Source organism: Gopherus flavomarginatus, chromosome 9 (assembly GCF_025201925.1).
Source record: "Gopherus flavomarginatus isolate rGopFla2 chromosome 9, rGopFla2.mat.asm, whole genome shotgun sequence".
In the NCBI taxonomy this organism is placed as follows: domain Eukaryota; kingdom Metazoa; phylum Chordata; order Testudines; family Testudinidae; genus Gopherus; species Gopherus flavomarginatus.
In genome coordinates this window covers 84,923,874-84,940,303 of record NC_066625.1, presented here as the reverse complement: position 1 = coordinate 84,940,303, position 16,430 = coordinate 84,923,874, and the positions used below count along the sequence as shown (strand labels likewise).

The 16,430-nt window shown below is 42.3% G+C and overlaps 1 protein-coding gene across 1 annotated transcript in view; it reads right to left on the bottom strand.

Annotated features, from left to right (window-relative positions):
- Positions 1-4,347: 4,347 nt before the first annotated feature.
- ALDH1A3 (aldehyde dehydrogenase 1 family member A3) overlaps positions 4,348-16,430 on the bottom strand; it is a 48,569-nt gene continuing 36,486 nt past the window's right edge. The window contains exons 10-13 of the mRNA XM_050967143.1: positions 12,285-12,449; positions 9,606-9,763; positions 8,217-8,291; positions 4,348-5,743 (exon numbers count right to left, since the gene is read on the bottom strand). Of these exons, the coding sequence (XP_050823100.1) occupies positions 5,671-5,743; positions 8,217-8,291; positions 9,606-9,763; positions 12,285-12,449 (471 nt within the window). The 3' untranslated portion in view covers positions 4,348-5,670. The remainder of the gene's footprint in view (positions 5,744-8,216; positions 8,292-9,605; positions 9,764-12,284; positions 12,450-16,430) is intronic.

The following is a 16,430-nucleotide window of genomic DNA, read 5'->3' as shown; positions in this document are numbered from 1 at the left end:
CATGTGTGTGGGGGGGTGCAGGGCGTGAGGAGAAAGGGGAGTGTGGAGGGGTGAGTGTGAGGGGGAGGAGAAAGGGGAGTGGGTGTGCATGTGGGGGGGCGGTGAGGAGAAAGGGGAGTGTGTGTGTGGGCAGGGGATGAGGAGAAAGGGAGTGTGTGCAGGGGTGAGTGTGAGGGCAGGGGATGAGGAGAAAGGGGAGTGTGTGGAGGGGTGAGTGAGGGGGAAGAGAAAGGGGAGTGGGTGTGCATGTGTGGGTGGGCAGTGAGGAGAAAGGGGAGTGTGTGTGTGTGGGCAGGGGGGCGAGGAAAAAGGGGAGTATGTGGAGGGGTGAGTGTGAGGGGGAGGAGAAAGGGGAGTGCGTGTGTGAAGGCCAGGGGAGAGTTGGAGGATGGCGGAGGGCTAGGCAAAGGCTGTGGAAACGGTGTGAGGAGGAGCCAGTGTACACAGGCAGTGGAGTTTATCAGACTGGAGTGTTAGGCAGTGGGGAAGGGGGGTGGAGACGGAAAGGGGTGAGGTAGAGCGGTGGCTTTCAACCTTTCCAGACTCCTTCCAGGAGTCTGATTTGTCTTGCATAAGCCGAGTTTCAGCTCACTTAAAAACTACTTCCTTACAAAATCAGACATAAAAATACAAAAGTTTCACAGCTCACTATTACTGAAAAATTGCTGACGTTCTCATTTTTACCATATAATTAACAAAATAAAATGATTAGAATATTAATAGGGTACTTACATTTCAGTGTATATTAGATAGAGCAATATAAAATGTTAGTGTTTTACTGACTTAGCCAGTACTTTTTATGTAGCCTGTTATAAAACTAGGCAAATATCTAGATGGGTTGATGTACCCCGGATGACTTCTGCGTACACCCAAGGGTATGCATACCCCTGGTTGAGAACCAGGGATGTAAAGGTGCAAGTGTGCAAAAGGGGAATGTCCATGAGGCAATGTGTGCATGCACTATTGCCAACCCCACATGTGCAAAAATCAGGAGATTGCCCCCAAATTGTGACTTAAAAAAAAAATAGACTGGTGTTTTCTAGTCTGGTTTTGATATTTGAACTCCCCCTACTCACTCACAGCGTGTGCACACTAGAAAAAGGGTGGGGATGATTCTCCACTGCCTAGCCATTTACCCATGTGCAGTAGGGATATAAGGGGACTGAGTAGTGTTTTATGCCTGCTTTGCCAATGTGGCCAACTCTCACAATTTGACTAAGGGATTGTCTACCGGTGCTTTAGTCCGCACCAGAGGGGTGTAAAGTTTAGACTGCACTTGCATGTTGCACACAAAGTGGCCCGTGTGGGCAGGGGTGGCTCTATGGTTTTTGCTGCCCCAAGCACAGCAGTCAGGCGGTCTTTGGCGGCATGCCTGCAGGCGGTCTGCTGCTCACGTGGATTTGGCAGCATTTCTGCAGGTGATCTGACGGTCCCATGCCTTCGGTGCCTTGCGCCAAATTGCCACCGAAGCTGCGGGACCGGCGGACCTCCTGCAGAAACGCCGCCGAAGGCTGCCTGACTCCCTCGAGGGGGGAAGCACGCTGCCCCCTGTGGCTTGCCACCCCAGGCATGCACTTGCTGCACTGGGGCCTGGAGCCGCCCCTGCATGTGGGCCCCACTGCCATGCATGAAAAGTTCTCTTGTGCACATAGTGCTGTCTAAAAATGAGTCTACATTAGCATGCACTAGAAAACTTTTTGTGCACACTAGCAGGATCAGTTAGTGCACAACACACTAGTGTGTATTAAAATTTACATCTCTCCAGTCCACACTAGAGATTGGATGCTTTTCTAAAAGATTGGATCTAAGAATTATTTTGGGGAAGTGTTATGGCCGGTGTTATGGATGATCACAGTGGACCCTTCTGTCTTTGGAATTGATGAATCACATAGACAAGTTTTCTAATATTTAGTACTTTTCTGAAAACCCCACCTCCTGAAGTTATATGATTGCATGAAAAGCCTCTGATTTCATTTTTTAAAAAAATATATACACTTCTGTAGCCATAAAGAAAAATAACTCAGTATTTATTTTTATAATTCTTGTATTTTTTATGCCAATCTCATGATTTTCTCTGGCCTCAATCATGATTTTTTTAATGTTTGCGACTTGCAATCAGTATTGCCAAGTCATGCGGCCTCTCCCAAATCACGAGATTGGCTTAAAAAAATATGTCTGATCAAATCAAGGAAGGGCCTCCTAGGGAGTAACAGACACAACAAAGAGGATAGAAAAAGTGCAAGTTACCCCAAATTAGACTTGGTTTACATTTACACAGAGTGATCCCTTTGTCCATAGCTATCAGTTAATTACGGGACAATTTGTAGCAATATTTATACACCTGGGCACTTACCAGCACCTAGATGCATTTGAAGATTTCACTACGTTTTTTCACACCCGAGCGACAAAGTTGCAGCACTACACTGGCACTTTACAGACAAACCACAAGAGTCTTCTGCTAAAGGCCTTATAGGTTACAGACCCTACCCACGTAAAGGGGATCTAAGGACAGAGTGACTGATCAGACAGACAGGTGTTTAGATTAACAGACACTTCTGCTGGATGGAAAGTCCGAGATTATTTAGGTTTTACTCAAATAAAGAGACAATTATATAATTTATTTATTCAGAGCAGATTTCAAAGTAATCCATAGACAGTGCAATTAAACCACACTGTAATTTTCTTTTTAAAAGCACAGAGCTTCAATATGTAATAGTATTAAAAAAATTTTTTTTAAGTTCTTCATTGGTGCTAGAGCATGATATTTTTACACCAAGGAAATCTTTATTCTGAATATAGTCACCAAGTTCAATGAGACAACCCATGATGTCAGGTACTATTCAGTGTGAGTATAGGTATCACAATCTGGCTAGAGATTTTCAAATTTTGTTCTGTCAACAGCGGAAAGCTACACATTTACTCGTTTGAGTAAAGTCAGCAGGATTTCCCCCCCCCCCCCCCCCCCGCACGCTCTTTAGTGGACAAGATCGCACCTGTAACATTTATACAAACCACACCACAAAAAGTTACATTTTTATTAAGAATTGAAAAGCTAATATTACAAAAAGATACCCATATTCTAAATATATACATGAGGTTTAAACATATAGTAAATCTATGTACCTTCAGCTATAAAAATACATTAGATTAACTGTACTCTAATTTATAAATATATTTTTAAAAAATTAAGTAGTATTTCATATGAAAAGTATTACTGTGCAATGAAAGAATATAAATCCTCTAACGGGTCATTTTATGTTAGTGGTTAATGTTACTTGATATATAATTTAGAAAATTCAGTGTGTAAAGTCAAACCCTGATTTATACAGTAAGAGAATACATTACTACGTCATTCGTTTAACTTGAGGGGAAAAAAGAAGTGAAAATATATATAAAAACTAAATGCTAAAAAAGATTGTACATTTCAGATGTTTTTATTCCCCCAAGATGTTTATCAAACAAAAAAAATACAGACAGCTATATTCATTATTATTGTTATTCCAGCTTCATTTTACTATTTACCTTGCCTCCAGATCATTTGCTTGTAGCTCTAAAAAACGTAAGTTGGCAATAGTAAGCTGCTTGTCTGATAAGACAGTTTAGATCTCACTAAATGTACTACAAAAATAGAAATATATTTACAGTTTTCCCATTTGGACTTTCATGGGATCTCTTCTGCATTTAGGTGGGGCAATGCATCTGTGGAAGTCCCACCGCTTACATCCATGGGAGAGCAGACCCCTACCCCTCTCCTCTGGCCAGTTGTGTACAGCTGTCAGTGGCATGTTATTTATGAGTGATCAGAGATTAAGGGGCACAAAAGCCACATTTCTTTCAAGATTCAGAGACTAACAAGGGAGTTCAGCCCCACGCAAACCTCTTTCATACCTCTTCATCTATCAACATGGTAATAATTCTTACTTATCCAGAAGGAGCATCTCTGGTGGAAGAAAGTTATTGAGTTATGCTCTAGCTTTGCGGTTTACCCCACAATGCATTTCCACTTTAAACCCTAATTTCTGGGATTTGTTATCTACTGCTGCTTTAGACACCTGCATAGCTCCCTTTGACAACAAAGGGTCCTTATGAGCACTCCAGTGAAGTCAACAGGCATCCGCTGCCTTAGGAGTCCTAGGTACAACACAAAGGAGTTATACACCTCAGGCCAATTTGCTCCCATGATGCCTGAGTGGGGTATTTGCCCATCACCTGCCTTCCCTCAGCTTTTATCTTGGTTGAGGATTCTAGACAGAGCCTTGCTGGAACTGGTACCACCCTCACCACAAATCGCCCTCCCCAGCTAGTGCTGCCCAGTTTGAGGCCTGATTGCCAGCGTGGCAAACAGGGGCCCAGCTACAGGTTGCACGATGGCTTCCTCCAGCATAGACCCTAGGTGATTTAGTCCATGAAATGGAGACAGTTGAAACTTTGCATAACAGTCCTGGCCTGGGAGCAATGTCTTTTTCACAGCATATTTTCAGAAATCTATGTTAAATTACATTCATCTGGGGGCGGGGGAAAAAACAAACAGAGGTTTAGGGGAGTTTACTAATCCTGCTCAACATAAAGAACAGCTCCAGCTGAACAAAATGAGATTCACATGTTGGGATAAAAATGATGGCAGAGAAATGAGACATGTTTTGCTATCTCTCCAGCCTTCTGTTTCTTTTGGAAGATTTCCATTTGGGTTTCTAGCCCATGGATGTTTTCTGCAGTGTGCATGCCCTGCTACAAGGCTGGCAGAAGCGCTGGCGTCATTACTGTAGATGCAGTGCAAAATCCTCTTGTGAAAAGTGCCTTAGTGAAGATTTATCATACACTGTATGAACTCTTCTGAAGCCAGACAGGTTAGTGAGAGTCAATGACTTGCTTTCAGTACAAGTAGAGTACATGCATCACAATACAAGGGATACAAAACTTGCCCTCCTCCTCAAGTCTAAATATGTAGGATGAAACTGGTCTCACTGAAGTCGATGGCAAAACCCCTATTGACGTCAATGGGGCTATGCTATCACCATTATGGAGGATGTGTGTGTATTAGAGAGACCAAGACAACTTTCAGATAAAAGTGCTTTACATAACCTTCCACAAAAACAGAAATAAACTTCCCCGCCCCACAGGGCTCAATTCTCCTCTTCCCCCCAATATAACTCCTGTTATTTCAGTGCTGTTATACAGGCTTATATCAGCAGCAATGCCACTGAAGTCAATGGAGCTATGTTGGTTTATACCAGCTAAAGTCCACAGGTCTTTCAACATTCCATGCTAGTGATGCCTTGGGTCTCTCTAATATGGCATTGGGGGTGATTTTGCCTTCAAAGCCACGGTATGATAAAAACAAACTTTCTATAAAGCACCGTGTGACCAGAAGTTTGGTCACTGGTAAGAGACTGATGTAAAGCCAAGGACTAGTCCACTGAATGCAGCATACAGCATGTGAGGGCACAGAATGAACAGCTGATAGGTCAATTAAATTCTGTCTCCAAAAGCTAATCGACGAGCATTCAAAGTCCAGTAGATTCAAAAAGTTTCTATAAAAAGTAAAAAAGTTCTCTTTGAAAATAAGAAGTGCTGTTTTCTTCCTCCCACCCCTCTCCCCATGTTTTGAACTTGTCCCCCATGTCTGCGTGTCACATTCAGAGTGTCAGAATTTTTAGGCCTCCAGCTCTCTCAGTGATTCTTCTGGGATAGTTTAATAGTGACTGTTTTCACCTCAGTATATTCTGCCAGAGCGTATTCACCACTGAAAAGAAAAAAATAAAGCAGTTACAGCGCTTGCATTTGCCATTTTAATCACACTACATTTTCATGTATGATAGCTGCTTTCACCCAGCACATCTTATTTAATAATATTACTACATTTTATATAAGCTATGCAGGCCCAGATCATCAGTTGCTTAAAATCAACATAGGTCCATGAAAGCCGGTGGCGCTCTGCTGACTTATATCAACTGGAGAGCTGACCCATCATGTCTCATAATTAGGGCCCCTACCAAATTCACTGTCCATTTTGTTATGTTTCATGGTCATGGGATTTTAAAAATCGTAAATTTCATGATTTCAGCTATTTAAATCTGAAATTCCACAGTGTTGTAATTGTAGGGGTCCTGACCCAAAAAGGAGTAGTGGGGAGGTTGCAAGGTTGGTGTGTGTGGGAGGGGGGGGTTGTGATACTGCTACCTTTACTTCTGCACTGCTGCTGGCGGCAGTGCTGCCTTCATAGCTGGGCAGCTGGTGAGTGGGGGTGGCCGGTCAGGAGCCCAGCTCCGAAGGCAGAGCCGCTGTCAGCGGCAGCACAGAAGTAAGTGTGGCATGGTATGGTATTGCCATATTCCTTCTGTGCTGCTGCTGGCAGGGTGCTGCCTTCAGAGATAGGCACTCGGCCACCAGCCACTGCTCTCCGGCCACCCAGCTCTGAACGCAGCACAGAAGTAAGGATGGTAATACCACACCTCTCTCCCCCCTAAAATAAATTTGGGTCAGGACCCTCAATTTGAGAAATGCTAGTCTCCTCCATGAAATCTGTATAACAGAGGGTAAAAGCACACAAAAGACCAGATTTCACAGTCCATGATGCATTTTTCACGGCCATGAATTTGGTAGGGCCCTACTCATAATGCACTTTATATATATAAGTAAGCCTTGATACAAGTCTAGCAACGGTTGAATGGCTAATATTGACATGAGGAATGTCCCAATTCTCAGCTTGGTGGAATTCATGAAGCATTTTGGGAGTCTGCAGAAGGAAAGGCACTGCACGCACACTATTATTACCTTGTAGACAGTAACTAAAATTACACTTGCTTTCTTCTTCCTTAGAATAAAATAAGCTTCTGTGTAGGAGCATGTACTGTACATTGGGGGGTGGGGAAGAGAGGAGAATGGGACTTGTAGTGTGTGTCCTAAGAAATAATGTTAGTGTAGAAACAACTCTGAACTGGATGATAGGTGCATTCATTATATTACGTCCAGGTCAGGGGGGATTTGCCCCTTTTCCCTTCATTGCCCAAGGGATAAAGTCCAGATGAGATATTATCTAACTAGGCAGGCCCTCAGACAAAGGAAAGTCATACGTTTTCTCATGGTCTTTATAATCCTTTGGAAGGATCATTCATCCTCCTTGCTCTCCATCTTGTTTAGCAAATCAAGCATCTGAACGCATTTTTCTTCCAAAACAAAGCCAATAGAAATGGTTAATAATAGATTGTGAGTGAACACCTAGAGAGGCGCTCGGTGGTTAGGACAAAGCGGGTCCTTAGGAAGCCCCTGAACAGAGTAATGCAGTGATGAACCCGCTTCTGGAAATATGCGTTCTATTCCTGGTACTGATGACTCACATGGGACCTTGGGCCAAAATTTTCAAGAGTGGATGCTAAGTTGGGTGCTAGAATGTTGGAGTGACCAACCCGAGACAGACCTGATTTCCAGAGGTACTGAGAAAAAGCTAGCAGCCCTTCAGTAACTGAAAAGCCTCGGAATGGACAAGGCAGAATTCACTTTTCTCTGGCAGAGCCACAGGAACCCATCACCATCCCCAAGCACCTTCCCAAGCCCTAACCTCCATCAGCAGGTGAAACAAGGGGAATTAGTTACATGACAGCCTTGGTCTGATGTTTACCTGGCAAGGAAATATCCTTCATCATTAAAGCAAGAATAGGAGCTATTTAACTGAGTTTTGAAAAGCGGTTTTAGGATAGAGAGCACCGAGTGCTGTGGATGACTTGCAGGCTGGGTGAGGGGAATTCGAAGGGCACTATTCACACAAACAAATCACAATAGAAGTTTTTACGTCCTCTTACACTCACTTGATCATTTCTCTGCCATTGCAGGAGCCTCAGGCACGTAACAGTCTACTCTCCCTATTCTCTCCCCGTGGCACGCAACAGTCTAGTCTCCTGTGGACTGTAATACTTGGGTCTCGTTTCTTTCGGTGCCTGGGTTTAATGTGCAGGAGTTGGTGGCCTATGATATACAGGTGGTCACACTGATTTGGTGATCCCTTCTGGTCTCGAACTCTATGATACATTGCACTGGTATAAATGACTACATAGAGGTGTAAGGGCGACAAAATCCAGCCCCAACAGTTTAAGGCAAGCTTGGTGAAATCCTTACTAAGTCATCAGGCTTACAATATCGCATTTAATGTTCTACATTCAAGAGAGAAAACAAAACTGAGTTAAAAAAAACCAACATCCCCAAAACAAAAACAAACTTACAGTTCTCTGCCATTTCCTGACATCTTAAAGCCACCAAAAGGAGCTTGTGCATAAAGGGCATTGTAGCAGTTGATCCTATGGTCAAACACAAATTTTTATCAAATTAAACAGTTGGAAGGTGGGGCAAGTAGATTCATGTTTATTAATATTCAGGAGTTGCCTGACAAACGTGTCTCTCTTCCCTTTATTTATTTCACTAGGTGTTTTAGTCACTACATTTTGGTCATTTCAGCCACAGAGTTTGATTGTATCATAGCAGGAAACATAGAATATTTGAGAAACCAACACTCTCTACATAGATTGGCCCTTTCCCCGCCCATTTTCCAGCCAGGACCAGCTAACACATGTAAATGTCTTAAACTGTGTCTATGCTAGTTTCAAAGTCTCGAATAAAACACACTTTTTAAAAATATAACCTATTTTCTTGTCTAGACATGCCCACCTGAGCTGCAACTGCTTTGCTAGTGTCCAGAGTACATGAAGACTCAACCCGTAGCGGTGGGCGTAGGAATACAATTGTATTAGACACATTTGTCTTGTGGTGAGAATAGAAATTGCTAATGTAACCCACTGATGAGCATATGTTACACTAGCTCCTCCGAGGGTCTACTCCTATAGGACACTAGCTGTGGTGGGATTACAAGGATTCAAATCCTGTTCCCTCAACTACAGCACCTGAGCAATGTGAGCAGGATTTGGCCTGTTGCAACAGACAGGCCTGTAGCGTCACATGAAGAAGTGTGGTGGATCCTGTCTTCAAAACCAAGCCTGGATATTTTCTTGAAAATATCCTTAGAGGCTGAAAATCTTGGATAAATACAAAGCATTGTTTCTAAACAGAAACGATTTAAAAAAAAATTACTATCAAACACCAGAGCGAAACTGCCATTGACTACAGTGGGGCCAGGATTTCAGCCCAGTTCTTTAAACTGTCCTAATATTAAATAAGTAGCTTTTTTTCGCAAAATACTGACTTGCCTCTTTAAACAGTGACATGGTGCCATCTACTGTTCAGACCAATTTGTTACATAGTCTGAGACCTTATACAATAACTACATAATAAACAGCAACCCAATAGTAGTAGGTTTGTTTTGTTTTTTTAAATAAAAGTTTCTCAGAAGGCATGGCCATGTTATTCGATAAGGCAGGATATGCTGTTGGGATTTGCCATATGACAGATTACATTTAAAACGTGTGGGAACTAAAACGGTTTGGTTTCTCTAAAATACATTTCACTCTCACTGTCTCATTTTCAGCAACGGCTATTGCTTTTTAGGACAAAATTGCAAGAGGAAGGGAGCTCAGGGTCAGTGCTACTGGTCACCAGGGCTCAGACACGTTGTAAACTACCTCTGTGTATCGCAATCCCATAGGCAGAAACATATTTACCAGACTGTTCCGGACTCCAGCGCAGAAGCTAATGTCAGAGCTCTGTCCAGATTCTTTGTGAACACGGCTGCTGTGAGTCCATATTCAGTGTTATTCGCTCTTTTTATGACCTCTTCTATACTTTTGAACTTCATTATTGACTGCACTGGTCCAAAAATCTGTAAGCAATTCAACAGGCATTACTCACCAAAGAACAGTGAGTGTTCTGAAAATTAAAACTTAGAAATGTTATGTGGACATCTTCAGTTTTGGTATTTTAATGTTTTCAATCTGTATGACAGACCTGCTCTTGCAGAAGCCAAATGACAAAACTCCCCACTGATTGCCAATGGAATGTGGTTCAGGCCCAGTGTGCAGTGAGGTGCTACAGTAGTAGACCCATGCAAAGCTCTGAAGATTAAAGATTTTCCTTTGCATTATGCCATCTTGTAATCTACATGAGCAAAAGTTATTTAGTTAAAATGGGCAAGAGTTAGTTCTGGATACGTTTAAAATGGTTCATTCTTTCTCCGTTCAGAACTCTAACTCTCTATGGGCACAACTGGCACTTGACGTAGTTGAAATGTAGAAAACCTGGGTGAAAGTGTGTGTAAATGTTGTAACCTTTGCAAAATCAGCTGCGTGTATCACACACAGGTGGCTGCCCACCACTTCTGCATACACTAGCTCTGCAGGTGCATAACTTGGCTCATGGATTGATAAGGGCAATCCGCAGCCACACAACAGTACAAGCCTACTTTTCTGAGCATAAGTGGGCTGACGTTTCATACACAGTACAATACAGAAGCAATGCCAGGACACTTCTATGTGCGGATGATCATATGCTATGCAAGCTGATACTCCACTGATGAAATGGAGACGTGCTCCTACACGTAGCTTTCCACAGGAACATCCCCTGCAAGAGCTTAATCAATTGTTTCACAAAAAGGTGGACTCCGAACAAATGGCTGCAAATTCCTGCCTTTTTAAGGTATATGTTCTTAATGGACTCTTGCTAGCAGACAAAGTAACAGGACAGGAAACTGGAGAAGCCCCATGAATCATGAATTTGGGATCTGGAGGTAATTCATTTGAAAGAGGTTTGTCATGGGATTGTCTGTTCCGCTCTTATTCTTCTCTATTTTTAGGACACTCATGCCCAGGCTGACTGAGATTTTTCCAGGTTTCTCAGAGACTGCATGGCAGATCTGACACACCAAGATGACACTTTCTTTCCCAGGAGTATACAATAAATGACCCCATAAAAAGATCTAGGCTAAACTATCAGACATCTTGGCATATAATAGGACCTTGGCAGCCACTTTATTCCCATTCTATTCCCCAATGGAAATACATTAGTTAATATTGTTTGAGAGGGAAACCTCAGGGTCTAATCACAGGCCCCTTGTTTCAGCTTGCTTGCGATTAAATACTGAAAACCTGAGAGAGTGTCTGACTTTCAAGTCTGGTTTTCCCAGTATTTTGACACTAGGATGACTGAACCAGCACAGACAAGGATATCAGCAAGAGAACAATAGGGTTTACATCTGCAATTATTGGGCTCACCAAGTTTCTCTTTGTAGGTTATTGGAATATTCTAACTTGTCCATGAGTTCCAATATCAGGGTTTCACTGGGAGGTACTACAACTACTCAGGGCTTTATGGCAACAGTGGGGTTAGAACTTAGAGCATCATGTCCAAAAGCACAGGGGGCATATCCCTGGAGCCAAAGGGGAGACCTCTCCTAACTTTGGGCAGCATAAACCCTGGCATGCACAGTTGGGCAATTCTGATTCCATCCAGCAGGGGGCATAAAACAGCACATGGTACCCTACCTGACCAACTAGGTATAACATGTAACTGTGGATTTAGATGGTCCAAGAATTTTCTGATCATGGAGAGGGAGCAGGCAGGTGAGGAATTTCTGTAACTAGTAAATCTATGCCTGAATTATTGCAATTTACTGAATTTTCAAGTCAGAAAAACACTGTCAATGCCCTTCCATTAAAAATGGTTTCACTTTCAGTAACAACGTTTATAGCAACTCCATGAAACCTTAATTCAGCACCACATGGAAGCATATGCTTAAATGTAAACAGGTGCTTAAGTGCCATTGACTTTAATGGGGGCGTAAGAAACTTTCCTGATTAGAAGTGTTTTCCTGAATGGGGGCCTGAACACTTACAACTGAAGTTCATACATGGATGTGTTATTATGGCGTGCTCATGAGCACGGTGCTGATGGCACTTTTTTGAAAAAGAAGGGCAACAAAGCACTTGTTTTTTTCAGGGGAAACCCCCAGGAATTGTATGTACTATGCAAACAGATAAAAGAAAAACATGTGATCACACTCTGGCTCTAACAGTTTTGACAGTATCCCCTTCCCTTTCTCCTCCTATTAAACTTCCACTTCTGGTTACTGATCAAATTATTTTTTAAATAAATCTCGGAAATTCCCTTATTACGATGTGTCAGAAATTCATTTCTGCGCCACGCAGCTTTTTGGGATGCTCTGTCGATTGAATACATTCTGCAATTTTCAATAGTTTATTTTGCTTGACATCTGCTAAGATCATGGCAGAAAAATGTTCCAATTAGTGGGACTGCCACTGAAAATAACGAGGAAAAGAACTGTTAAAATATTGTACTGCGATTGCTACATGTGACCTGAAATCTAAACCGCCGATGGAGTACTGTACCTCTTCTTTGGCAATTCGCATGTTGTCGGTAACCTCTGAAAACACGGTGGGTTTTATGAACAGACCTCTGTCTCCAATGGCTAATCCCCCACACTCCAGCTTGGCACCTTCTTTCTTCCCACTTTCTATCAGCTCCAAAATTTTATCAAACTGTTTTTGGTCAATCTGTCAGATACAAAAGGCATGTCATGGAACAGCAGCTCTATTGTGGCACTGTAATTCCAAAGACTTAGTTCAATGGCAGCTATATTATTTTTTTATTTTTTTTACTTTCCACATTTTATTTACATTTTAAGACTAACTTTAATCTCAATCACATATCCATACACCTATTTCCTTTGTTTGTTTCACTAAAACTTAAATGCATTGTTTATTAGAACAAAGACTGTAAACAAATATTTGCCATGTCCATTACATGTAACACACAGGAGCCGCTTAACAGAATCCACTCCCCCGTTTTATAAATACAGGTATCAAAACAATCCTGAACATACTTTGGGACACTAATAGTAGTCGGCACCCACACCTTAGCAAAAATTAAACAAGATGAGCAACAGTATTCACTTTACCTGCTACTTTAAAACAATTTTAACTGCAGCTCTTTTAACTAAGCCAGATGAATAAAGCATGCCATTTATAATTTTTCTTCTTGAGAGATTAATTTTCTGAAACATACATTAATCCACAGCAATCTGACACTTTCTGTCATGCTTTCATCTTGTAAAACCTGAATTTCAATTTTAAGATACTTCAGATGGTTAAACTACTTCAGCACATGGTTAGAGTGTACTACTGAGGTTTGCATTTCACTTAGGATTCAGCTACATTACAAAAATGACCATACCTAAAGCACGATTAATAGAGCTTGTCTATACCTGGACTTATTCCAGAATACCTATTGCACTTAAAATTCACTTCCTCCCTTAATGTGAATTAACACTCACACATAGACAAGCCTTTTGGAGACTAAGGGTATGTCTACACCAATGGCTCTGGACCGCTGCCCGACTACCGTACCCCTTTCAGGAGTCTGATTTGTGTTGCATACCCCCAAGTTTCACCTCACTTAAAAACTACTTGGGTGCATCTACATGACCTGCAATCACCCCCCTCCACGGTACTAATGCAGACAGATGCATAACTGTGTCGCAACAATTTCTGGTGTTCGATCATCCTTTTTCCACACTGGCAGGACCAGACAGCCCTAGGACAGTTAGTCCCCAACCTTGTTAAACCAGTGAAGATCTAAGCATACCACAGCCCTTGACTGGGCAGTACTATAGCCTATTGCTTTTGGAAATCGTTTTTAACAGAAAGTGCACATCAAAATCACCCAGCATTGGACTGTCAATCTTTCCCACTCGCTACAAACTTTCATTAGTCATTTGGGCTCTAGTCAAAGAAGGGTCCTGTTTTAACTTCAGTAGATGCGTGCATCAGGATGCATGAGTCAGGGTTTTCAAGCCCAAGTCCAAAGCAGATGCAGTTATATAACCCCCACTAGATTATCCACCAGTGACAGTTCACCATAATTAATTCTGACCTCATGCTTCCAATCTGAATTTACCCAAAAACAAAACATCAGAGCTCTGGGGAATAATAAGATATTTGAGAAGCCAAGGAAAAACACAATATAATGTACATGTTGCTGAGTGCATGCAACATTTGCCTCTGCAACGTAAACACAAAGCAAATACAAAGTATACATGTTGCACTCACATATAACACACAGGGTAGGGTAAAACAGGGGATGGAAAACAATCTTTCAAGAATGCACAGTACTGCCTCGGGAAATGGCTGCTATCACAGATGATGCCACGTGGCACTTACAAGAGTTGGCAGGTGGTTTGCATATTGTTTATTTGCCTGGTTGCCACATGTGAATAACTTGAAAGTATCTGTGAGTGCCTTCCATGCTGACCTGTCTCTGGCCAAGACCAATCTAGGTCAATCACTTTACATCACAAAAAACAAGAATATTTGTACAGCTGTAACTTCTTATAAAGCAAAAGCCTGTTAGATGAAGAAATACTGAGGAAAAGCAAAAACAGCCACCTGTTTCCAAAAGCGACATAAAAGCACCAACCGCCCTACCCTTGTTATTTCAACTAGAGCTTGCAAGACTCTTAACTCTGACTGCTATTTTATCAAGGAGAGGAAGGATGGTCCAGTGGTTAGGGCAGTAACGTAGATCCTGGGAAACTCAGGTTCGGTTTCCTGGTCTTCCACAGACCTCCCCATGTGACCTTGGGCAAGTCACTTAGTCTCTATGCCTCAGTTTCCCCATCTGTACAACAGCAATATTAATACTGCCCTACTTCCCAGGGGCATTGTGAGGAGAAATAAATTAAAGATTGTGAAATATTCTGATATATTGTATTTCTCATCAAACAAGAGCTATTTATTACAGTTTTTAATTTTGGTTTTACCCTCTATTCAAGAGGCCTGATCTGGTAAGACAAATCTAAGGTATTATACACACACACACACACACACACACACACAGTATACCCCTCCCCCAATGACCATGGTAGAAGAACCTGGAGAAAAAAAAACAAAACAAAAAACCTCCTCATAGCACACCTGATCAATTGGGCAAAGGTCTGCATGGAGAAGCTTTGCCTTCCTGGTGCCTGCACTATTTCAATATTTTTTTTTATAAGCAGATGTTTATGACCCGATGTGAGATTTGATTACTCTTTTATCATCTTGCTTTGCTCAACTACACGTTACTGAAATCATCTAGCCTTTTAAAATCCAGCACCGATGTCTGACTCAGCAGCTTCTGCCCAGTGCATTCCTTAGGGTGACTCTAGGTTGCATAAAGTAATATTCCCTTTCATGTGTTTTATGGGTGTTGTCTTGCTCATTTATTACAAGGAAAGGTATTCAACCTACAAACGCACATCTGACTAACTGGAGTTGAAGATACCACTCAGAATTTTGTAGAGCCCCTGAAGGTCCCGCCAACATTTTCTTCCCAAGCAAAACACATTTCTTATTTGTGGTTTCTCACATGCATGCCCCATCCAGGTCTTTAGTTGACTCTGGACCATTTCAATCTCCTCTAAAGATTTAAGGTCAAATACCCCTAACCAATGCATGGCAGAACACTGTACTCTTTTCTTCCTCCACTGGCTGTAGCAAGTAATCGTACAAGCAGACTAGATACCGAATCCACCAATATCTCATCAGAATGGGCAGACAGTGGCAATCTGTCCTAGTCTACTAGGGTTTTAACATAACCAAATATTGTCTGCCAGGTACCATTTATTGATGGATTAGGTAGCAAGCTTGCAGCTTGCAGCTTGCACTGACTTACTGTATTATTCCTTACAGTCACTCAAACCCCAAGCCCCAGAATTCCCTGGGTCTGCATGTGAAATCAGCACTTGTCTCAGACAACCCTTGATGGATGCCATGTATGCTGCAGTGTAGTTCAGATCTGCAGCCAGCAAGCAAACTCACTGGGCTTTGTAGAGAAATCACATTAAAATGTGAAATATCGATGAGCTGAGCAGCATTGTAACTAAGCAGAGCTTTCGCTGACCTGTTTCAGTCCCCATGCCCCGCCCATCTCAGCACAGCTCTTTGCTTGGCTTTCTACAGTTTTGTTTCATAGAGCACAAACCCTAAGTCCATGAAATGGCAGAGGATTTCCCAGCATTTCATCCTCTGCAGTCATTTTAAATTGCTACACACAGGGCTTGTCTACATGGCAAGTTAGTGCATAGCAAGCCAGGGTGTGAATCTATAGCATGCTAACTTGCTGCACACTAGCTGGCTGGGAGGACCCTGCTGCCACAGACTAAAAATTTTCCATAGTGCACTTGGACGCACTCCCATTCCCAAGTGCACTACAGAACTTTTTTAGTGTGCTGTAACAGGGTCACCACAGTCACTTAGCACGTGGCAAGCTAATGCTCTGTAGTTTCATGTCCTGGCTTGCCGCATGCTAACTCACCATGTGACAACCCCACAGTATCTGTCTAGAAGCACCTATGGCTGAAGCAGGACCGGAAAGTCTGTCCACTAAAGTCAACTTTAGCCTGAAGACAGGTAGTGCCCTGTTCTGTCCACTAGAGACCCACAATCCCAAAGTTTGTCCCAGAGTTGGGTTTCCTGACAAACTAAGAAGGTTACGAA